General features: G+C 41.9%; 2 protein-coding genes and 1 long non-coding RNA gene across 3 annotated transcripts in view; 2 read left to right on the top strand and 1 right to left on the bottom strand.

Moving 5' to 3' along the window:
• SLC36A2 (solute carrier family 36 member 2) overlaps window positions 1–5,261 on the top strand; it is a 26,798-nt gene extending 21,537 nt beyond the window's left edge. The window contains exons 9-10 of the mRNA XM_061424081.1: window positions 1,653–1,822; window positions 4,707–5,261. Of these exons, the coding sequence (XP_061280065.1) occupies window positions 1,653–1,822; window positions 4,707–4,978 (442 nt within the window). The 3' untranslated portion in view covers window positions 4,979–5,261. The remainder of the gene's footprint in view (window positions 1–1,652; window positions 1,823–4,706) is intronic.
• Window positions 2,451–23,865, bottom strand: LOC133251510 (uncharacterized). Its single transcript, XR_009737661.1, has 4 exons — window positions 23,524–23,865; window positions 22,095–22,202; window positions 5,257–5,457; window positions 2,451–3,463 (listed from the first exon to the last, which is right to left on the bottom strand). It is a non-coding gene; the product is annotated as an uncharacterized LOC133251510 (long non-coding RNA).
• Window positions 19,430–25,265, top strand: part of SLC36A3 (solute carrier family 36 member 3) — a 23,933-nt gene continuing 18,097 nt past the window's right edge. Inside the window, exons 1-2 of the mRNA XM_061424082.1 lie at window positions 19,430–20,329; window positions 22,287–22,377. Coding sequence (XP_061280066.1) covers window positions 20,190–20,329; window positions 22,287–22,377 — 231 coding nt within the window. The 5' untranslated portion in view covers window positions 19,430–20,189. The remainder of the gene's footprint in view (window positions 20,330–22,286; window positions 22,378–25,265) is intronic.

Here is a 25,265-nt window from a genome sequence, read left to right as displayed (position 1 = left end):
AAAGGAAGGGGCACAGAGGCCAAGAGGCAGAGAGAGGAGCCAGTGGGCAGCTCCAATTACATTTACTAAGGCTGTACTACCAAGTCTTGCAGAGTAGCTAGGATGAAAAAGTAGTAAAACAAGAACTAATGAGGGAGGACCATTGGAACCTGGAAAATGTTTATATTTAAGTGACCCAATTCATACAACAGTTAGCTGACCCAGACTTCAATAATGCAGTATCTCAATAGATAGATGATCCCTAGCACATTGTGCATCATTTTCTCCCACACTGAGGCATGTCATTCATTACAAGATACCTGTCTTTTGAAGGGTCACTTGGAGGCTTAAGTTATCTAAGTGGTGCTCCTTTCCCAAGCTGATCAATATCATTCATCAAGCAATTATTGTATCCCAATTACATGCAGATGAAAGTGTAGACACATGGTGATGGGAGGGTATTGATGTGAGCAGACTATAATTTTGAGCTTCATGATCTTTTCAGCTTGTGATCCAATGGAAATGGGGAAGGGATAGTGTATGTACACAAATGCAACTTAGGAATGAAAAAAGAAGCCCTCCAGAATAGTGGAGAGGCCTTGAGGACTCCCCAGTAGAAAAAGTACATTGGAGTGGGAGTACAGGGGATCATCCTGTCCAATGAGATGGCTCCATCCAAACAAGGACAACTGCAGCACCCTGGATCCAGGTCCCAGTTACACCAACCCTTAGCTTATGGTCATGGGTGGTTTATTTAACTTCTCTGACTCTCATTTTCCTCTTCTAAAGAACAGAGTTATCATGTGGATCACGTTGGATATGTCTAAAGGCATCTGGCATGTAGTGCTTCCTTGGGAATTTCAAAAAATAGGTGGGGACTGCACAGATGGAGGGAGTAGAGAGGGTGTTCCAGGCAACAGAACTAGTGTAAGCAAGAAACCCAGAAATATGAAAGTTAGCCTTTGTAAGGAATGGACTGAGTATGCACAGACAGGTTTACTAAACAGGCCAGATGCATCTACCACATTATTAAACTAAAGGGGAAAAGCCTTACCTCCGTAGGTCATAAAAGGCATCAATAACACTCAACACCCCCCATCATGTGGTCTCTCTGCCCCTAGCCTGAGACTTCTAAGTAACCCTGTCTCTTCTTTTATCCCTCTTTGTAAACTACCTCTTCCCCCAAGGATTTGGGATTCTGCAGTTCTTTCAGCCTACTTGAAGTATTTGTTGATATGCCAACAGTTTTGAGGGATCCAGAGAATTCCTAAGAACACACAGAGATTACAAAGGAGCAGATCTTTTAGACCCAGCTCTTCACTACTTATCACTTGTATCTCCCTGAGCAAGGTACCTGGCCTGAACTTCTCTTTCCTAAAATCTAAAATCCAGCCTCAAGTGATAATGGTTTGTGAAGGTGTTATTTATACCCATACCCGAGATTCTTTTTAGAGGTAACCCTCTCAACTGCTTCCATTTGAATCTGTGACGATTCTGTCTCTTACCACTGCATGCTCTACCGTGACTTCCTCTTGCAGGTGGTCTCTCCCCATCATTTTCAGACAAGGAAACATTTGCCCACAAGACTGTTCCAAGGTCAGAGGTTAATGTACAAAGATTCCAGGTGTCAGAGCACGTTGGCCTTGAGAGCACTGCTCTGGTTTGTCCTGCAGGCTGTACCAGTCAGTCAAGATCCTCTACATTGTTGGAATCCTGTGCACCTACGCCCTGCAGTTCTACGTCCCTGCGGAAATCGTCATTCCCTTAACCACCTCCCGCGTGTCGAAGCGCTGGGCCCTGCCTCTGGACTTGTTCATTCGCCTCGCCATGGTCAGCCTGACATGTGAGTGGAAGGCAGAGCGCCTGGTTTTTCCAGAGAGCTATCAGGAATCAGCCAGATGGTAGACGATAGTCACAATAACCAGCATTAATTGCATACTGTAACTGCATTTCTGGGGCCATTCTAAGGCTTTCAAAGTAGTAATTCATTTTATTTAAGCTTGAGGAATAACTTCATTCTTACATCTACCTAATTAGATAGATTTACTGGTGTCCAGCTTGAGGGAATAACAACTTATCAAGTAATAATTACAAAAGAATTGACTTTCATTAAACACCTACTGTGTGCTGTCCTCTGAGCTAAGCTCTTTCTCCTATATTTCATAATATTTTCTTCAGTCTTTGCAGGAACTCTTATGACGTAGGACTATGATAAACTCTACATTAAATGAGAAAGCTGAAGGAGGGAGTGAGAAGCAATTGGGCAGGAAGTGCCAGAGGTGGGATTTGAACCCAAGTCATCTCAGTCCAGACCCATCACAGTTTACCTCCAGGACAGAGGTTGAAAATGGTGGCCAGTGGCAGCCCTCCTTGTGCTCTAGGCCCTATGATCCGGGGTTCCCCTCACTTTTAGTATTTTAGTGGGGATGAAGATGATAGAGATTCCTGCATTGTGTGTGCTCTGGCCCCTGTACCTAAGGCTCCTTTTAATTGTGATTCTTGTTGCGCTAGATCAGCCCATATAAATCACGGGACACCGATTTTCTTCCTTTGAAATCATTTATTCCCAGTTTGTCCTCGGAGGCAGGGACACCACCATACAGAATATTAGAGACTCTAGAAAGATCAGTGAATTTGCCTTAGATATGAAGATAACAATTCCTAAAGTTTTTGCATTTGCCCCAATCAGTACAGTAAAGAATCTGCCTGCAATGTGGGAGACCCAGGTTTGATCCCTGGGTTGGGAAGATCCCCTGGAGAAGGGCATGGCAACCCACTCCAGTATTCCTGTCTGGAGAATTCTATGGACAGAGGAGCCTGGCAGGCTGCAGTCCATGGGGTCTCAAAGATTCCGATATGACTGAGTGACTAATGCTTTCACTTTCTTTTCAATCAGTACGTATGCAAACAAGTAAAAATAATAAAGTAGGAACTTCCCTGGCAGTCCAATGGTTAAGAATCCATGCTTCCACCCTAGGTTTAACCCCTGTTGTTGTTCAGTCGCCAAGTTGTATCCGACTCTGTGACCCTGTGGACTGCAGTACTTCAGGCCTCCCTGTCCCTCACCACCTCCCAGAGTTTGCCCATTTTGATCCCTGATCAGGGAACTAAGATGCTGCATGCCACACAGTATGGCCAAAAGACAAAAGAAAAACAAATAATAAAGTAATAGTGAAGTAATAATAAAAATAACTTTTCTGAGTGCTTTGCATGAATTAACTTCTTTAAGACTTTAAAACCATTTGCAGTATGAACAATAATACCTAACAGGATAGACACCATCCCCATTTGGCAGATGAGGAAAAAAGCTGAGAAAGAGTTGGAGACTTAACTCAAGGCCACACAGGGAGAATCCTGCCTTCCAGTCCTGATTTGTGCTGTTATACCACACTCCATTATAGCAGACCTGGGGGAAGCTTCTGTGTTTTGCTTGTAATCAGGATAATTGTCCATCAAGTGAAATAAAAAATGTAAAAGCCCAGGCCTATAAAACATCATACAAAAAACATATATATTATAAATCATATAATTTCAGGATCTTTAGCTTTAAGTGTTTCTTTGTTAGACATTTTATGACATGTATGTAAATCTTGGAGAAGATACTCCTTTAAAGGAACCCTGTAATCTTATTCCCACTGAAGACCCCCTTTCTCCTGTGAGTAATTACTCATTCTAATTGTTTGCAAGTAAGAGGTGTTTGTAGTCCTGTTAATTATTAATGTTAGTTCCACAAAGGCAAGGGGTTTCTTCGTCTGTTTTGTACATTGATATATTCCAAACAGCTGGGACAGTTCCCAGCACTGTTGTTTAGTGTTATTTATTAAGTAAAAGCTTAATCATTAAACATGTAGAGATTTGAAATGTACCTCTGTGGCATGAAAATTATCTTAAACTAAAAACATTAGTACAAGCAGCCTCGGGGGAAAACCCTTATCTAAATGTCCTTTGTGAATTAAGCAGAATATTCTGAAAAATACAGGCACCATAAATCCCCTTTCTGGGAGATTTTCAGTCAGAGAGACTAACCATCATCACAGTCTAAGTAATTTAATTAAATAATACAGAAGCTCTCCCCCACTTTAATTCCTCTTTTGAAGTGAGTATGTAAATCCCTATCTTTGTTTAGGGACCCAGTTCATATGAAGGCTGTGTGTGTTTGTGCTCAGTTGCTCAGTCATGTCTGACTCTTTGTGACCCCATGAACTGCAGCCCACCAGACTCCTCTGTCCATGGAATTTTCCAAGCAAGAATACTGGAGTGGGTTGCCATTTCCTCCTCCAGGGGATCTTCCTGACCCAGGGATCGAATATCTCTTGCATCCCCTGCATTGGCAGGAAGATTCTTTACCACTGCATGGCCTAGGAAACCCCATATGAAGGCTTCCTAACCCTAAATCAACCTTGTCTTTCCTTCTGTTAATCTGCCTGTTGTCAGTTAAATTCAAAGACCCCCAAACACTGAACCTAAATGAGAAGAGGGAAAGTTTTTCTTTTCAATACTATTAATGTCTGTATTTGAAAGATGATTGAAAGGAGACACACTATAATTTTAATGTGTAACCTTTAGTGAATGTGGTTGGTGGTATTATAGGAGTTTCAGCTTTTCTTTATGTAGCTGTATGTGTAAGAAACAATTGGTATATGTTTTAATTAGAGGATTTTTAAAGCAAAATTTAAGACTTTGGCTAAGCCCAGAAAGTTCCATCTATCCTGTATCATCTCCTGCAGGCATCTTGGCTATCCTCATCCCCCGCCTGGACCTGGTCCTCTCCCTGGTGGGCTCCCTGAGTGGCAGTGCCCTGGCCTTCATCATCCCACCCCTCCTGGAGATCAGCACCTACTACTCAGAGGGCCTGAGCCCCATCACCATCATCAAGGACACCCTGATCAGCATCCTGGGCTTCGTGGGCTTTGTGATGGGGACCTACCAGGCCCTAGATGAGCTGATCCAGTCAGGAGACTCTCCCACCTTTTCCAACTCCACTATTTTTATTCAGTGAATATGGTACTGCTTCTTTCCACCAGCACCTTGACATTTAATGACACAAATATCTTTTATGTGCATTATCTGTATTTTGGGGCTTTACCTTTCTCTGGGCTAAGTCACAGTGAAACAAGCACGGACTTACCAAGATAAGGTCTAGGTGGTAATTTAAAATTTTTTGTGTGTTTATTTCTTTTCTTTCCATCTCTAGCTTTCCCCTACACTGAGAGCTCTCCCTCTGAAGGCTCTTGATTCCATCCAACTTTTTGGCAGTTCACATGATGAATTTCTTACCTTGAGTGGGGCTATGCAAGAGGAAGCCAACAGGGGGGATCCAAGAGGCAGCGACTGACAGAAGGAGGGGCAGCCTGCTAAGGCTACGGTGATTTGGTAAAGGGTGTCCTTTTTTCCAGTGGACATAATCCATAATCCAGCAAAGTGTGAATAGCTCCAGCATCAAAGCAGTAGGATCCAGAGGTCCAGTGTGAACTGCAGCTGTCAGACAGAAAAGAGCCATCATGTTTAAATCAAGGGCAATAAACTTTCTCGACAGCTGGATAAAGTTTTGGCCCAGTTCAAAGATCTCAACAAAGCAGTCCTCATGAAAGTAGATGTGCCAATGGTAGGGGCAGGGTTGTGGGGGTAGGCAGGAGCGAAACAATGACACTATTTCATTATTTACCTCTTGATTCTTGTTATTTTTAACCTCTTAATTCTTGCAACAAGCATTCTTGCTTACCCACCACACACCAAACAAAGTTCAAGGTTCTTGTAATAGATTGCAAAAATGGCCTCAAATTCCTCTTGACAATGTCATGTTGCAGCTCCTCCCATCAAGAAGTAAAATCTGTATCTCTGCCCTTTGAATCCTGTTATGGCCTTGTAACTTGCTTTGGCCAATGGGACATTAGGGAATGTGATGCAAGCAGAGGAATGGTGATGGCTCATGCATTGGAACATTCATCATCAGGCTCTGTGGAGCCAAGAGCACCAGGTGTAGAAGCCAGGGCTAGCCTACTGAAGGATGAGAGACTGTGTGGAGCAGAAATTAATCATCCCAGTTGAGCCCCATCTCCCAGAACAGCCAGACCACCAACATCCTAGACACATGAGTGAAGTATCCTAGACTATATCTAGCCCCAATCACATTGGCCCAGACCATAAGTATTACTCAGATGAGCCACAGAATTATGAGAAATAATAAATGTTTTTAGTTTTAAGTCATAAGATGTGGAAGGTTTTATGAGCTAAAGCTAACTGATACATTACTCTAAAGGGGAGACACTAATAAATGAGAGAAGAATCTGCATCCTCAAGCTAGTGTTCGCTACACTGGGGAATAGTGACAGATCATCAAGTGAGTTAGTACTATATAGGTCCTTATAAGGGCAGGGGGACACTAACTGCTCTGGAGTACTGAGCATAACTTTCCATCAATGATACCATGAGAGCTGGATTTTGAGTAGAACTTGGGTCTCCCAGCACTGAATCTGACCCTTCCTCCACTCAGTCCTGCTGCCTCAACATACCCGTGCCTTTTCTCATGTCTGACATTGGCTGGCAACCAAGGGCCCATCAACCCAACACATCACTTCAACCTTCCTGTTGGTGACTGCTCCCTCCCTCCCCCTAAAATCTAAAATTGAGGAAAGGCATCTAGATGAATGACATGTTGTAGGCAGATTTGTAATTCAGTGAGGAGTAAGAATGTTTCCCATTACAGTCTCTGTGGTTTGGGAAAGTGGCCCATGCTTATTTCAGCCTCGGATTTAAGAGAACATTTTCAAAAGCCCTTTCCTATTTATTTTTATCCATCATCCTACCTTTGCAGTCTAGGGAAGGTATGGAGGCCTGAGGGGAGTGTCTACCCCAGTTCCCAAGTCCTGGTCTCCTCTTTTTGTGTGTTACTTTCTACCTGCTAAATTCCAGAAAATGCTTCGTGAACACAAGATCCCATCCAGATCCCACAGTCTGCAGAGTACCTGCTGGGAGATGGACACTCATAGTCTATGCAGTGGCCCACAGCCCACCTGGCCAGAGAGCTGGGTGTCGTATCTACATCAGAAATGTAGAAGACCCAGAGTACTGCCACTGATTGGTTCAAAGCCTTTGCAAAGTGGTCTTCTCTCTGAACTTGTCTCTTCCACTCTGCTCATCTATTACCCTACCCAACCTTGCTAGGTTAAAGATTATTTTCTCTGTTGTTAAAAAATGGTCATTCCTATTCTCCAAGGACAAGCCCCTACTGTATAAGAGAATCAGGTTAATCTTGTCATAGAAAAATCTGGCTAAAATTATATCTTGGAAAGGAAAAATAAATTTAGAGACACTGATATAAGCAATAAAAGCAATCTGGGGAAACTTAGTAGTTGTCAGCAACACTGATGATACCAACTATTAGAATTGTGAGTGTTGAGGGTATTAAATGTTTTAAATTGTTCAATACACACAGCCTTCCACCTCCCTACCACCCTATGCTATGCTAAGTCACATCAGTCGTGTCCGACTCTGTGCGACCCCATAGACGGCAGTGGAACACTGGAGTGGGTTGCCATTTCCTTCTCCACTGCATGAAAGTGAAAAGTGAAAGTGAAGTCGCTCAGTCGTGTCCAACTCTTAGCGACCTCATGGACTGCAGCCTACCAGGCTCCTCCATCCATGGGATTTTCCAGGCAAGAGTACTGGAGTGGGTTGCCATTGCCTTCTCCGTCCTACCACCCTACTGATTCTTTAATTTTTGGAGCTTGCTTTTGAATCAAGGATCAGAGAAAATTCTTCCATCCCTCAGTGAACATGTCTTAAGTGTTTTGCATGTGATTATCTCATGTAATCCTCACAGTGAAACTCTGAGATGTGTAGTGTCATTGTTCTTATTTCCTAGTTATGAAAATAGATTTTGAAATACTGAGTAACTTGCTGATGATCAAACATGTAGTAACAAATGAGTCAGGCCTGAAACCTTTGCACCGCCATATTCCTCACTGCTTTGTAGACCCCAGGAGAGACCTTTGAATGATGGTGGTTAAAGTAAAAACTGAAAAAATGTGTCCAGTGGATTATACATTTTGAAAAATTAGAAACCCCACAGCTTCTCCTTATAAGTAATAAATCAGCTATGAACTAAGGAGGGGTTTCTGGAGACTGTATGGTGAATCAGGAGCAAAGCAGGGTTTCCCAGCCACCCTTCAATCCTTCCTGATGCTATTTAAACTCTTTTCGGGCCTAGAGAGAGAAGAAAGTCTTCTCTGCTTTTTATACAAAAATACCCTGATTCTGATATCAAAATCTGAAAAAACACACATAAAAAAACATGACCAAATATAAACATAAATACAAGCATCTTTTAAAAATAGCAGATAGGATCTAGCAGCATATTAAAAGAACAGTATACCATGGAGCTTTTCCTATGAATGCAAAAATGATTTGACATTAATAAATCTGTTACAGTAGGTAGCTCTAGAGATAAGGGAAGAGAAAATAATAGAATTTCATGATGTAATTCTGACTTTCAAAGAAAACTCAATATTATAAAAAGATAAGAAACAACATGATCTGAGAAGGAGGAAGAAGGTGATTTCTGAGGCAGCATCATAATTACCAGTGAAGCACTAAAAGCAGTTTCAGCAAAGTGAAATTAGAAAAGGATGTTTGATGTCATTATGTTATTAACACCAAAAAAGTAATATAAGGTATAAGTTTTGGAAAGAAAGAAATATTTGCAGTACAATTAACTGGAACACTCAGAAAAATTAACAGAATGCTGCTAGACACAAAAGGAATCAGTAAAATAGAAGTAATGAAACAAAATCTGCAAAATCATTACCTTTTCTGAATACTGATTGTCATCAAAAAATGAAATGAGTAGAGTGATACCAGCAACATGGATGAGTGGGGAGCTACCCTCTCAACAACCAAACACCCACAACTTAATAAAGGTGCCTCTGCCCAACACACAAGACAAGGGAGAATTCTACACATCTGCACATTCTACACATTCTACACCTTTATACCTAAAGGTGGGTAGACAGAAACACAAAGAAGAGGCAGAACCAAGGGAACAGCGGAGTTGGTGCCTGTAATCCCAGTCTTTTGACCATGGCAGCTAAGTCCACATCTTCAGAGAACCCAGTAGCAGAAGGGAAGGTGTATCTGCAGATGAAGGCAATGAGCTGGAGTCATGCATGCCTCAGTAGCTTGAGGGATAGGGTCCCAGGCCCCATTGTAACTGTTACCCAGTTACCTATGGCTGCTGGTACAGCTGTGGTCAGGAGGCCTGCCCTCCACTTCGTCTGCAATGGTGGAGCCCTCAAACCTTACAACACCAGATACAGTAGAGGCACCTGCAAGACCCCAGCTCACTGTGCTCTCCTCCACGCCCGCCACCATGGCAGCAAAACCTGCAACTCGGGATCACAGATGCTAGGGAAGATGCCCACCATCCTAGTGAAAACAGTGGCTCTGACAGAAGCAAGGCAGTAAGGACTCCAGAGCCACAAGAATAATAACAAAGTCAGAGAGCCACACCTCTTAGCAAAGACTGGAAAGTACCAACTCTCAAATATAACCAGGGGCAGCTCAAGTTAAGAGAGACCAAAACCTTGCGTTATGGTGCCACCTACCTGAAAACAAAAGAAAGGACTGTTAACTTCTAACGTTAGCTTCAGTGTGCAGGTAGAGAGACAGTTCATCAAGAACCATGAAGAACCACAATAATATTATACCACCAAAAAAAGAGAAAGATATTTCTCCATGGACAAGTGATGGGATATTGCAATCTAGTTGATAAATAGCTGTCATGAAGAAACAAGCTACAAGAAAACACATAAAAGGTAATTTAATGAACTTAGAAGGAGTACTTTACCAAAGAGATTGGAACTCTAAAAAAGAACCACATAGAAATTCTGGAGCTGAAGAACATAGTAAATGAAATGAAAAATGTGTTAAAAAGCACTGGTAATAGAGCAGACCTTATAGAAGAGAAAGTTAGCTTGAAGATAGAAATCTAGAAATGATATCTGTAGAAGATGAAAAGGAAATAAGATATTTCAGTTAAGTTCAATTCAGTCACAATTCTATAAGAACTCTCCAGTGCTTTTCAGGAAGGTTGATATTAGGATAATAGATATCCAGGGAGGAGAAGGGAGCAGAGTTTATTAAGCAAATGATAGCTGAGAACTTCCCAAATGTGGGGAGTTCAGTTCAGTTGCTCAGTCATGTCTGACTCTTTGCAACCCCATGGACTGCAGCATGCCAGGCCTCCCTGTCCATCACCAACTCCCGGAGCTTACTCAAATTCATGTCCAATGAGTCAGTGATGCCATCCAACCATCTCAACCTCTGTCGTCCCCTTCTCCTCCCACCTTCAATCTTTCCCAGCATCAGGGTATTTTCAAATAAGTTAGTTCTTCGTATCAGGTGCCCAAAGTATTGGAGTTTCAGCTTCAACATCAGTCCTTCCAATGAATATTCAGGGCTAATTTCCTTTAGGATGGACTAGTTGGATCTCCTTGCAGTCCAAGAGACTCTCAAGAGTCTTCTCCAACACCACAGTTCAAAAGCATCAATTCTTCTGCACTCAGATTTCTTTATAGTCCAACTCTCACATCGATACATGACTACTGGAAAAACCATAGCCTTGACTAGATGGATCTTTGTTGGCAAAGTAACGCCTCTGCTTTTTAATATGCTGTCTAGGTTGATCACAGCTTTTTCTTCCAAGGAGTAAGCGTCTTTTAATTTCATGGCTGCAGTCACCATCTGCAGTGATTTTGGAGCCCCCCAAAATTAAGTCTGACACTGTTTCCACTGTTCCCCCATCTACTTGCCATGAAGTGATGGGGCCAAATGCCATGATCTTAATTTTCTGAATGCTGAGCTTTAAGCCAACTTTTTCACTCTCTTCTTTCACTTTCATCAAGAGGCTCTTGAGTTCTTCTTCACTTTCTGCCATAAGGCTGGTGTCATCTGCATATCTGAGGTTATTGATATTTCTCCCTGCAACCTTGATTCCAGCTTATTCTTCATCCAGTCCAGCGTTTCTCATGATGTACTCTGCATATAAGTTAAATAAGCATGGTGACGATATTCAGCCTTGACGTACTCCTTTTCCTATTTGGAACCAGTCTGTTGTTCCATGTCCAGTTTTAACTGTTGCTTGCTGACCTGCATACAGATTTCTCAAGAGGCAGGTCAGGTGGTCTGGTATTCCCAACTCTTTCCACAGTTTATTGTGATCCACACAGTCAAAGGCTTTGGCATAGTCAATAAAGCAGAAATAGATGTTTTTCTGGAATTCTGTTGCTTTTCTGATGATCCAGCAGATGTTGGCGACTTGATTTCTGGTTCCTCTGCCTTTTCTAAAACCAGCTTGAACATCTGGTAGTTCACAGTTCATGTATTGTTGAAGCCTAGCCTGGAGAATTTTGAACATTACTTTGCTAGCATGTGAGATGAGTGCAATTGTGTGGTAGTTTGAGCATTCTTTGGGAAGGCAATGCCAAAAAATGCCAATGCCAAACGTGGGGAAGGAGGTGGATATATAAGTCCATGAGGTAAAGAGAAAACCTACTTACTTTAATGCAAAAAGACCTTTTCCAAGACACATAATAACAATATATCAAAAGGATTATACACCATAATCAAGTGGGATTTATTCCAGGAATGCAAGGAAGATTCATTGCCTGCAAATCAATCAGCATGCTACATCACATTAACAAAATGGAGGATTAAAAACCATATGATCATCTCAATAGATGCAGAAGAAAAAAAAAACCTCTTAATAAAGTGAGAAGGGATGTACCTAGATATAGCAAAAGCCATAAATGACAAGCCCACAGCTAACACAAAATGCAATGATTAAAAACCTGAAAACCACCCCTCTAAGACCAGGAACAAAACAAGGATTCCTAGATGCACCATTCTTATTCAGCAGAGGATTAGAAGTCCTAGCCAGAGCAATTAGGCAAGAAAAAAAGCAATCAAATTGAAAAGGAAGAAGTAAAATTGTCAATATTTGCAGATGACAAAACCCTAAAGGCTCCACCAGAAACTATTAGAAATAACAAATACAATAAAGTTGAAGGATACAAAACCAATATACAAAAGCCTGTTGCATTTCTATACACTAAAAAAAAGCTAACAGAAAAATTAAGAAAACAATCCCATTTACAATCTCAACAAAAATGAAAAAAAAATGCCTGGGGATAAATTTAAACAAGGAGGTGAAAGACCTGTGCATTGAAAACTATCATACATTATTAAATTGAAAACACAAATAAGTGGAAAAATATCCCATACTCATGGATTGGAAGAATTAACATTGTTAAAATATCCATATTACCTAAAGCAATCTACAGATTCAATGTAATCTCTATCAAATTTTCAACATTTTTCACAGAAAAAGAAAAAAATTCTAAAATTTACATGGAACCAGAAAACACTGAATAGCCAAAACAATCCTGAGAAAAAAAGAATAAAGCTAGAGATACTACACTCCCTGATTTCACATGCTGTGTCAAACTTATAGTGATCTAAACAGTATGGTATTGGCAGAAAAGCAGATACATATAGTGATGAAACAGAATTGAGAGTCCAGAAGTAAACTCACACATATACTGGGGTCCAGCCCCGGTTGGATCCAGGGATTCCCTCGGGAGCACGGCGTTGGCGACTGAGAGAGAGAGAGAAAGAGATAAGGAAAGAATTTTGCAGTTAAGAAAATAGAGGAGAGAAAAGAGGCTGATATTCCTTGGTTTACGCAGAAAGCCAATAAAGCCCTAGCATGGGACTTGCTCTGTTCATGTAGGCTGCAGGCGCCCTCTCGAATCTCTGAAGGTGCTCCACCTTAAGCACCTTCTTGAGTGGGTCTTAGAAGCCCAGGCAGGAAAGTGAATGCAGAGGGCCCCTGTGCTCCAGGGAATCAGCCTGAAAAGGAAAAGGAAAGAGAAAGAAGGACACAGGGAGACCAAGCTTTGGTGAGCAAGGCCCGTAGCTTTATTTTCAAAGGGAGGTTTTATACCCTAAGTTGTACATAGAAGGTAATAGGGGGTGCAAAGTCATGCAAGGTCAGCAGTCCTTGACCCTTATTGAAACCAGGCGCTTTTTTTTCCTGCAAACTTATCAGGTACAAAGGCTTTAGGTGATTTACATCATCTTCTGGTCAGGAGACCTGCTAACATTTTTCTTCTGATAAGGGTTAGTCAACCAGAAAAACTTATTTTCTCCAGAGGTGATTTTTCTTAAAGTTTGGTGCCACTCCCTGAAAGCACTAGATAGAGTTGCATTCCTATAGGGCAAAGGTGCAGTGGGGATAATCAAGGGAAGAATTTATTAGCTCAAGGGTCTAGGGTTATTGTTAACATTAAGGTTTCTACTTATATTTCTGTATACCAACTATATTAATCAATACACTCCCAGGGACACAGTGTGTAAGGCATATGGAAACTTGGCAGCAAGCATTAGCTCAACAAAGAATTCCTCTATTAGTTCTATTTTAACAATTTCTAACTCCCCGAGAGGCTCTGCATTGTTAGAATATCTTAAGCCTCCTGTATCACATGCGTAGCTATAAGAGTCTGGAAACCTGCCAAGAGGGTTAGAAAGCTTTCTGAGGGATTTGAATTGGAACACACCTTATTATACCCTGAAGACTTATTAACTAGAGCTCTAAGTTGATTTTCTTACAGAGAAAAGTGGTCGGGGGTAGCCCCCCGTGAATGTCAAAGGAGTTGGTGAAAGTCATAAAATAGTAAAACAGACAGATTCTGGTTTAGGGGTAGATACTCAGGCAGGTCTGGGGGAGGGGTGCCCCTCGAGCTCTGACTCGCCTTGCCCATCAGAGCTCTCCCGCATGACCTTGTCATGGGTGGGGACTCCCATGCTGGCTCCCAGCACACATACATAGGCAATTAACTTATAGCAAAGAACAAAAAACATACAATAGAGAAAAGATAGTCCATTCAATAGTGTTCCATAAACAGTTGCGTGCAAAGAAATAAAACTAGACCTTTGTCTTACACAAAAATCAACTCAAAGTGGATTAAAGACTTGAATATAAGACCTGAAACCACAAAATTCCTAAAATAAAACATAGGCAGTACATTTCTTGACATCAGTCTTAGCAACATCTTTCTATATATGTCACTTCAGGCAAGGAAAACAAAAGCAAAAATAATTGGTATGGCAAATATTAAAAAACTTGTGCCTAACAAAGGAAACTGTCAGCAAAAAGAAAAGACAACCAGTTGAATGGGAGAAAATATTTGCAAATGATATATTCAATAGAGGTTAATATCCAAAATATATAAAGAACTCATACGACTGAAACTACAACAACAAAACACAAACAACCCAAAAGAGCTAGATAGATATTTTCCAAAAAAGATATACAGGTGACCAATAGGTACAAGAAAAGATGCTCATCATCACTAATTATTAGGAAAATGCAAATCAAAACCACAATGAAATATCCCAACACTGGTCAGAATGACTATTATAGGGGTTTCTCTGGTAGCTAAGTGGTAAAGAGTCTGCCTGCCAAAGCAGGGGACATGGGTTCAATCCCTGGTCCAGGAAGATCCCACATGCCCCGGAGCAGCTAAGCCTGTGGGCCACAACTACTGAGCCAATGTTCTAGGGCCCAAGAACCACAACTACTGAGCCCACGTGCCCTAGAGCCTATGTTCTGCAGCAGGAGAAGCCACCACAATGAGAGGCCCCCACACTGCAACCAAGAGTAGCCCCCACTCTCTGCAACTAGAATAAAGCCCATGCAGCAACGAAGATCCAACATAGCCAAAAATAAATAAATAAAAATGATTTTTAAAAAAGAATATTATTAAAAAAAAAACAGAGGGTGGGAAGATTTGGGAGAATGGCATTGAAACATGTGAAATGTCATGTATGAAACGAGATGCCAGTCCAGGTTCAATGCACAATGCTGGATGCTTGGGGCTGGTGCACTGGGACAACCCAGAGGGATGGTATGGGGAGGGAGGAGGGAGGAGGGTTCAGGATGGGGAACACATGAGAAATAAAGGAATAAAAAAAAAAAAAAAAGAAATACAGATTTTAAAAGCTGTGGTAATATATACCTATTAAAATAAATATAAGTAACAACAACAAAAAAAAACAAACAAGAAATAACACTTGTTGGCAAGGAAGTAGAACAAAGGAAATCTTTGTACACTATTGGTGGGAATTAAATTGGTACAGCCCCTTTGGGATGAAGAATAAGTGGTATATATACACAGTAGAGGAGAAGGAAATGGCAACCCACTCCAGTGTTCTTGCCTGGAGAATCCCAGGGACGGGGGAGCCTGGTGGGCTGCCATCTATGGGGTCACACAGAGTCGGACATGACTGAAACGACTTAGCAGCAGTAGCAGCAGAGTCTTCTGGGGAGAAGGCAATGGCACCCCACTCCAGTACTGTTGCCCGGAAAATCCCATGGATGGAGGAGCCTGGTAGGCTGCAGTCCATGGGGTCACTAAGAGTCAGTCACGACTGAGCGATTTCACTTTCACTTTCCACTTTCATGCATTGGAGAAGGAAATGGCAACCCACCTCAGTGTTCTTGCCTTGAGAATCCCATGGACGGAGAAGCCTGGTATGCTGGGGTCCAGCCCCGGCTGATCCAGGGTATTTGAAGGGGAGACGGCTTCGGCAACTATTTAAATATTCATCAAAAATATAAAGAGTAATAGAATGAGGATAGCTCAGTAGGAAAATTCAGTGGAGAAAAGAAGCTGAGTAGCTTGGTTTATGCGGGAGACCAATAAAACTTCAAGACAAGAAGTTTGCACCACTTACGTAGGCCGCAGGCGTCCTTCCGTTCTCCTGAAGGAGAGGAGACACTGAGCCCTCCCCGGCCGGATCTTAGAAGCCCAGGCATAATAAGTAAGCATGGCGGGTTCCACACTCCAGATGGAGACTCAGCCAGAGAGAGAGAGAGAGCGACATGGGGAGACCAGTATTTCGAGGAACTGATCCCAATTCTTTATTTTTCGGAGTCTGTTTTTATACACTGAGATGTTATACAAAATCACATGGGGACAGCAGTCCTGACTTTTATTAAAGTCAGGTGCTTCATACAAATGTATACAGAGGTCTTAGGGGTGTTACATCATCTTCTGGCCAGGGGGGCCTGCTGACAATTTATGACCCTCTCCTTGTGACAGTGGTCAGTCAACCAGAACACTTTTTTCTCCAAGGGTGATTACTCTTAAAACAGACGCCACCCAAATAAAGTTACATTCCTATAGGGTGAGGGTGTAGTGGGTTTTAGTTAAGGAAAGAATTTACTTAGCCTAAGGTCTAATGTGATTAATATCAAAGGTTAATACTTATTTCTTCTATATATTCATTAATGTGTGTAAGGGCAGGGGATGTGGAGTCTTAGCAACAAACATTGGCTCAACAAGTGAAAAACCCTTCACCAATACAATTTCTAATCAGCCCACTATACTTATACTGATGGTTTTCTAACTTTTCTAAGGAACCTGTTTTTAGAAGGTTTAAAGCATCTCGTGCCTCTCACGTTGGGAGGCTGTGAGCAATCACATGTGGCCGGACAAGCCTGTCAGGCAGGCTAGAGAACCTTCAGAGGAGTTTGTAGGTTGAAACACTCCTATCATGCCCAGGAATTATTATTAACTGGAGCTCTAAGTTAACTCCTTCTCCGAAAGAGGTGGTGGGGGACAGCCCCCCGTAAAGTCAGAGGTGTAGGGGAGAGCACAAAGTAGTAAAGTAGGCAGGCTCTGATTATGGGGGTAGACGCTCGAGGAGTTCCAGGGGGACTCCTGAGGCTCGATCCCACCTTTGCGTATGTCAAGCCTCCTTCCTCATGACCTTTGTCATGGGCGGAGTGCCTCACACCAGCCCCCAACATCGTCAGTAGGCTGCAGTCCATGGGGTCGCACAGAGTTGGACACGACTGAAGCGACTTAGCAGCAGCAGCATACACAGTAGAGGGCTTCCCGGGTGGTGCGAGTGGTAAAGAAACTTGCCTGCCTGTGCAGGAGATATAAGAGATGTGGTTACATCCCTTGGTCAGGAAGATGCCCTGGAGAAGGGAATGGCTACCCTCTCCAGTATTCTTGCCTGAAGAATCCCCCAGATAGAGAAGCCTGGCAGGCTACAGTCCATAGGGTCGCAAAAATCAGACATAACTGAAGCAACTTAGTACATACATATGCATATACAATGGAATACTACTAACCCACCAAAAAATATGAAATTTTGCTATTTGTGAGATGGACCTTGAGGATACTATACTACATGAAATAAGACAGAGAAAGACAAATACCCTATGATTTCACTTAATATGTATACTAACGCATATATATGGAATTTAGAAAGATGGTAACAATAACCCGGTGTACGAGACAGCAAAAGAGACACTGATGTATAGAACAGTCTTATGGACTCTGTGGGAGAGGGAGAGGGTGGGAAGATGTGGGAGAATGGCAATGAAACATGTAAAATATCATGTAGGAAACGAGTTGCCAGTCCAGGTTCGATGCATGATGCTGGATGCTTGGGGCTGGTGCACTGGGACGGCCCGGAGGGATGGTATGGGGAGGGAGGAGGGAGGAGGGTTCGGGATGGGGAACACATGTATACCTGTGGAGGGTTCATTTTGATATTTGGCAAAACTAATACAATTATGTAAAGTTTAAAAATAAAATAAAATTGGAAGAATAAAAAAAAAAAATTTTCAACAATAAAAATGTTTAATGAAAAAAAAAAAAACTAATAAACAAAAACAAATGAACAAGCCAAAATGGACAAAAAATACAAATGCATAGATACAGGGAAAAGATTAGTAGCTTCCAGTCACAGGGTGGGGGGTGGGGGAGGGCCAAACGGATCAACGGCTACAACTGTGTTAGGAAGAAAAGTAACTTTTGGTGGTGAGCGTGCTGTAGTACATAGAGGAGGAGAAATACTCTTGTACACATGAAGCTTATATAATGTTTTAAATCATGTCACCTCAATCTAAAAATAATAATAATAAATAAAAGGGGTTATTAGAAATCCTATATACAGCAATAGGAAACAAAAGCACCTAGAAACAAGCTTTTTAAATGTGCTATACCTGTGAAGAAAAATAAAGTCTGCTAAGAAGCATAAATTAAGACTTGCATAGACAGTTATAATGCATGCTTTAGATTGGAAAACTCAGATTGTAAATATGACCATTTTGCCCAATATAATCTATCAATCTAACTTAATCTCAGTAAAATGCCCAGCTGCATTTCAGCATCGGGGTGGGGAGTTAGAAGATTCTTAAAGTTATCTAGAAGAATTAATGCAGAGGTGGGGAATTAAAATACGAAAAAGGTAAAATGAGTGGCCCTTTCTATCAAGTGTTAAATATATTACATAATTAAAACAATTTGGTACTAGCATTAGAAAAGACTAACCAATGAAAATACAAAAACAGATCAGACTACAGAGAAATTTGATTAATATGATAAGAGAAACCTTTTACATAGGGAAAAGATTATTCAATATATGGTGTTGGAAAAACTAGCTAGTCATTCTGAAAATGTATTAACAGTAATAAATTTTTGGTGCTGACCAAATATTAAGCACTGTTCTAAATGCTGTACACATATTAACTCATTTAATCTTTCTAAAAATACTCTGACATTGGTAGTACTATTCTACTCATTTTATAGATGAGGAAAATAAGATACAGAAAGATTAAGTGACTTGGCCAAGCTACACAGCTAGTCAGTGACAAAGCCAGGATTCTATTAAGAGTTAAAAATTAAATATTTAAAGGCAAAAATTAATAACCATTAAAAATGCATTTCTTTTCCAAAGAAGACATACAGACGGCCAACAGGCACATGAAAATATGTTCAACATCACTAATCAGCAGACAAATGCAGATCAAAACCACAATGAGATCTATCACCTCACACCTGTCAGAATGGCTATCATCAAAGAGACTGCCAATAACAAATGTTGGGACAATGTGGAGGAAAGGGAAGCCTTGTACACTGTTGATGGGAATGTTAAACTGTTGCAGGCACTATGGAAGACAGTATGAAGGTTCCTCAGAAAACTAAAATAAAACTACCAAATGATTCAGAAGTTCCAATCCTGAGTATATATCCAAAGAAAACAAAATACTAATTTGAAAAGATACATGCACTGCAACATTCACAGCAGCATTATTTACAATTACCAAGATATGGAAGCAACTTAAGTGTACATCAACAGATGAATGGATAAAGAAAATGTGTGTGTGTATATATATATATACATACATACAATGAATTATTAGTTATAAAAAAGGATAAAAATTTGCAGCAGCATGGTTATTATGCTTATAAGGTGCAATGTCAGACAAAGAAAGACAAATACTGTACATTATCACTTATATGTGAAATCTAAAAGATGAAACAAAGGAATGAATATAACAAGCTCTGAGGAAAGAAAGATATAGAGAACAAACTAATGGATATCAATGGCGGGAGGAGGAAGGACAAGATAGGGGTAGGGGACTAAGAGGTACAAACTACTACGTAGAAAATAAATAAGCTACAAGGACATACTGTACAGCACTGGGAATATAGCCAGTACTTTATAGTAACTTTAGTTAGAGGATAATCTATAGAACTTTTGTATCACTATGTTGTACACCTAAAACTAATGTAATATTGCAAATCAACTATACATCAATTTAAACACAAAGCCGCTCCATCCCCACATTGGGAAGGTGATGGGACCCTCTGTAGAGCCACACCTGCATCCTGCAATCAAGCAGCACCTTGTTGGCTGGGCAGCCTCCATTGTGAGGTAGCTCTGATTTCCCCCTTACCAAAGAGAGACAAGTTCTGAGCCTGGCCCCACATCCAGGCACCAGGACCTCCAGTCCAATGGTGTCTTCTTCCTCCCAGCCACACGGTTCACTTTGCCCTAAAGCACTGAGGGCTGAACTGGAAGCAGCTGAAAGTCCAGGCAGGTCCTGTGTGGCCGGGCAGTCGAAAGGGGCACTGAGGACCATCCTGAGATGAGACTCTCTTAAGTCCCCAAAGCCAGGCGAGGCCTGTCGTCAACATCAGCTTCCCCCTGTCACCAGCGCCAGGACCAGCTCAGGAATTGGGAGCCAGCTTCTCAGGCCTGCAGCCTTGGTTTCTCTGGAGAAAAACCCATGGGAGACTGGTTCAAGGCTGTTACAGGCCTTAACCCTCAGCCGTCACCACCCACCCACCATGTTGAAGATCTCATTGCTTGCAAGGGACAACACCAGCAAGCCCAAGTCCTTGGATGACGGGTCCAAGTCACTCTCAGAGAGTAGTAGTAGTATCACTTCAGAGAGGATCCATCCTGCAGAGGAAGCCAATGGATTGTCGTAAGTGGCCACACTGCCCTTCCCCATCTGAGGTCAGGCACTGCTGCCTTCACGGCGCTGGGCCGCATTTAACCCCACTGAACAGGACACGCATGGACTAAAGATGAAACCTTTAGACTCTGAAAAGTTATACCCACGTCAAACTTTTTCACAGGTTTTGCAAAAAACAGGTAGTCATCCCCTACATGAACTTGTTGATTCCAGGAACAATTTTCTATATCAGGCTGACGGCTCTTTCTTCAGCAGTTTCTACCCCAGGCTGGCTGCTTTCCACTCCTTCAACAACTGCTAGTATTCATATTCTCTCTCCCTTCTTCTCTCTCTCCCCACTGCCCCCTCCCTTCCTCATACAAACCCATCCAGAAAATAAAAGTTCACCTCCTAGCCCTATGTCCCTACTTTTACTGCCCTAAACTCAGACACATGGTTCTTTTCCTTAAGGCTTTATTGCCAATTAAACTATTATTTAGTAATCAGATCAGATAATATCCATGGCATGAAGAGATTGTAAATGACAATACCCAGTGTTGGATAAGGATGTCAGGAAATGCCCACTTTCATGTTATTTTGGAAAGAATTAAACTGGTAGCTTTCTAGATGGCAATGCTGTGATGTATGTCAAGTCCTAACACATATTTATATAAAACATACAAGTATTTGACGTATGCTTTTTTTAAGTACACACACACACACACACACACAACTGGCCTTAGTGGTTGCTTCTGGCTAAGAGAATTGGGAGACTGAGAGGCAGATAGAAGAGACGTTTATGTTCAGTATATAAGGTTTTTTTGGTTCTTCTTTTGTTTGTTTTACCTTTTAAACTTCATACTGTGTTACTTAGGGTTTTTTAAGTAACTATAAATAAAAGTCCTTTGCTCAATAATACCATTCCAGGAATTTTTCCTAATGAAATAACACAGGTATGCATGATAATTTTATTGAAGCCAGATCTTGACTTCAGATCTGGCTGTGACATTATTGATAGTTCAGACACAATGAGTGATTATTTAAATAAAGTATGATGACATAAGGGTTTGGAGGGGCCTTCCAGGTGGCGCTAGTGGTAAAGAATACACCTGCCAATACAGGAGACCCAAGAGACGCAGCTTCAATCCTTGGGTCAGGAAGATCCCCTGGAGTAGGGAATGGCAACCCACTCCAGTATTCTTGCCTGGAAAATTACATGGACAGAGAAGCCTGGCAGGTTACAGTTTTTCAGAAGCCCAGAGTTATCCAGGCTTCCCAGGTGACTCAAGTGGTAAAGAATCTGCCTGTTAGTGCAAGAGACACAAGAGATGTTGAGTTCAATTCCTGGGTCAGGAAGATCCCTTGAAGGAGGAAATACCCACTCAGTATTCTTGCCTGGGAAATTCCATAGAGGAGCCTGACAGGCTACAGTCCAGGGGGTTTCGCAAAGAGTAAAACACAACTGAGCACAGCACAGCAGTAGCAGCAGCAGGGAGTTATCCAGGATGATAGCAATGGTTATTAACTTTTTATTTAGAGCCTAGTGTGTGGTAGGCTTCCCTGGTGGCTCATATGGTAAAGAATCCACCTGCAGTGCGGGAGACTTGGGTTCAGTCCCTGGGTTGGGAAGATCCCCTGGAGAAGGGAATGGCAGCCACTCCAGTATTCTTGCCTGGGAAATCCCATGGACAGAGGAGCCTGGCGGGCTGCAGTCCACGGAGTCACAAAAAGTCGAACACAACTGAGCAGCTAAGCAGAGCACAGCACAGTGTGTGGTACATATTTGTTGAGTCACCTGAACTAGCACCAGCTCTGGATCAGAGGTTGCAGAACAGATCCTGGGAACAGAGTAAAATGGAGAGTCCATTTCATCTGATTTTGTCCATCTTCCCACCAGAGGGTGCTGGAGAGACGAAAGAAGCCAGAGCGCTGGGTCACATTTTCTTCCACTAACATACCCTTTTGTTGCCCTGTGCTCCCCCTACAGGATGATGCAAACCTTGATTCACTTACTGAAATGCAACATTGGCACAGGGCTCCTGGGACTTCCTCTGGCCATGAAAAATGCCGGCTTGTTGGTAAGATGGACCTGTGGAATGGGAACCACGTCTCCCCATTTCAGGGAAAGGGTTGGCAGGCTCCTACAGCCTTAGCATTGTTTATCAATTGGCAATTTGGGAGCACTCTTTGCAAAGGGAAATGAACCTATTGGCATCAATCCTCTGGAGCCAACCTGGAGCTAAATGGAACGTGCCTGGAGGGGACAGGCCATATTTCCCCCAATTTTATTGAAATATAATTGACAACCACCTCTATATTAATTTAAGGTATATTGCATATCCTGGAGGAGGGCATGGCAAGCCACTACAGTATTCTTGCCTGGGAAATCCCATGGACAGAGGAGCCTGGCTGGCTCTATGGTTGTCCACAGGATCACACAGAGTCTGACACAACCAAAGTGACTTACCACACATACTGCGTATACTGTAAAATGATTACCATAATAAGTTTAGTTAATGTCTATCTCCTCATATGATTATAGAAATAGGTATTGTTTTTCCTTGTGATGAGAACTTTTAGGATCTCCTCTCTTTGCACCTTTCAAATATACCACATAACAGTGTTTACTGCAGTTGTCATGTTGTACATTAAGTCCCCAGTACCTATTTATCTCATATTTGGAAGTTTGTTACTTTTGACCACCTTCATCCAGTTCCCCCTCCCCACCACTGTTCTTAAGGACTCACCATAACTCACATACTAGTTCAGAATCTACTTTGCCACAGTTCTCCCAACTTCCTAGGATTATATCCTTGCCATTTCGTTCATTGATATCAGTAGCCTGGCACCTCCAGGCATTTCAGTGTGTAACTCCTGTTTCCATCCATTTGACTGTGAGAAGGTAATTTTGGAAGATGAGGGTGAACAAGGCTCCACCAATCCCATGCCACCTCCTGTGCCCTCCCTCCTCCATCCTCTATCTTATGCTGTTCCCATCTCCCTTATTTCTGTCTTTTGAAATCCCCCTCCTCTGTAAAATTTTAAAAATCCTGATTCTTTGTTTCCCTTTCTGAAGTCCTCTGAAATCCCCTTCCTCTGTCTCCTATTAAAATTCCTTCATCTTGTGTTTTTCTAGAACTTATAGCTATATAACCTGGAATTCTTACAGCACTTACAAAGATGGAACGTGCTCATTTTTTTACATTCCCAGCTTCCTCACTTACCTGAAATCTCTGAGGGCAGGAACTCTCTGATTCATCTTTACACCCTCCTTTACACAGTACCTGCTTGTAGATACTGGCATGCTGAAGGTTCCAGTTTGTTCTACAGAGTTGAATAGATAGATGATTTCAATTTAGTTGAAGCAAATTTCTCCTTCTCTCCAAGCCTGTAAATGGCCCTCGTGTCTAAAAAAGTCACATTGAGACCCTGGCTTCTGACATGACTTCCAATCTGTATCAGTTCCAACAGAGATGGGACCTTTCCCCCTTTAGAATTCTCAGGGTTCTAGAACTTTTGAAGAACATTATTAGCACATGGCCTTCAGCCAGGCTGTCTTTGCCCGTGCAGTCTTTGCATTTTAAGACAACTCCTTTATCCTTTGATTTTTGCTTCCTAAGAGTTATTAGGTGATTTCTTTATCCTCCAAGTCCCATAAGAACCTCTAATCATGATTCATTTGAGAAATATATATTGAGCATCTATTATTCTTAAGCTCTGGCAATATAGATGTATGCAAGACCAAAAAACAGTCTTCTGCTATATGGAGGCTACATTCCGGTGAACTCTAGCGGTGCTCTTCATCTCTCATTTGTTTCCTCATGATACTGTTAGTATAGGTCACATCTATAAAGTCACAGGTGTCCAACACAAAGAGGGTGAGAGAGTCCCTCTTTGCTCTCTGCCCTGTGATCACACTTGGGGGATAAGGATTAATAATGAGGCCTGCTTGGACTTCCCTGGTGCTCCAGTGGTTAAGACTCTATGCTTCTACACTGTAGGGGGCACAGGTTTGATCCCTGGTCAGGGAACTAAGATCCCACACGCAGCATGGCCAAAATGTAATAATAATGAGCCCTACTTTTTAATCTTGTGTGTCTGGGCCACCAGGGAAGCCCTACTTTATAATTTCATCACATATTTTAAAAATGGAGACCATGTGAGGAGAAGACTTGTTCATTAGCTTGATTCTAGTAATCATTTCTGTGTGTATAGCTATACATATATATCAAATCATGTTGTTCACTTTAAGTACATACAATTTTTAGTTAAAAAAAAAATAAAACGGAAAGACTTCCCTGGTGGTCCATTGGCTAAGACTCTGCACTCCCAATGCAGGGGCCCAGGTTCAATCCTGTTTGGGAAACCAGATCCCACGTGCAGCAACTGAGAGTTTGTATGCCACAACTAGGACCTGGAGCAGCCAAATAAATAAATAAATATAAATACTTTAAAAATATGCAAGAGACACAGGTTCGATCCCTGGGTCAGGAAGATCTCCTGGAGAAGGAAATGGCAACCCACTCTAGTGTTCTTGCCAGGAGAATCCCATAGACAGAGGACCCTGGCAAGCTACAGTTCATGAGGTTGCACAGAGCTCAACACAACTGAGTGACTAATATACCCTAAGACATTTACAATGTCTAACGCCACTCTTGGTTGTCACAAATTGGGATAGAGAGAGGGGGAATGCTTCTGAAATCCAGTGAGTAGAGGCCAGAGATGTTGCTAAATAACCCACAATGTACAGGACAGCGCCCTGCAACAGAAACATCAGCTGGCCCAAAATGTCAATAGTGCCTCTTTTGATAACCCCGTACTAGAAGAAGAAAACTAATCCTTTAGAAGAACGTTGGTCTTCAAGCATCTTGGAGGAGGTAAGGGCTGGGATATGAAAAGGAATGAGGGTTCTCAAGTGGAACTAAAGGCAGATGAGGAAAGGCATGGGCTGTCTGGGAGGTAATGA

This window comes from Bos javanicus, chromosome 7 (genome assembly GCF_032452875.1).
Source record: "Bos javanicus breed banteng chromosome 7, ARS-OSU_banteng_1.0, whole genome shotgun sequence".
In the NCBI taxonomy this organism is placed as follows: Eukaryota; Metazoa; Chordata; class Mammalia; order Artiodactyla; family Bovidae; genus Bos; species Bos javanicus.
Note: the sequence above shows the minus strand (reverse complement) of the source record. Positions and strands in the feature narration are given on the sequence as shown.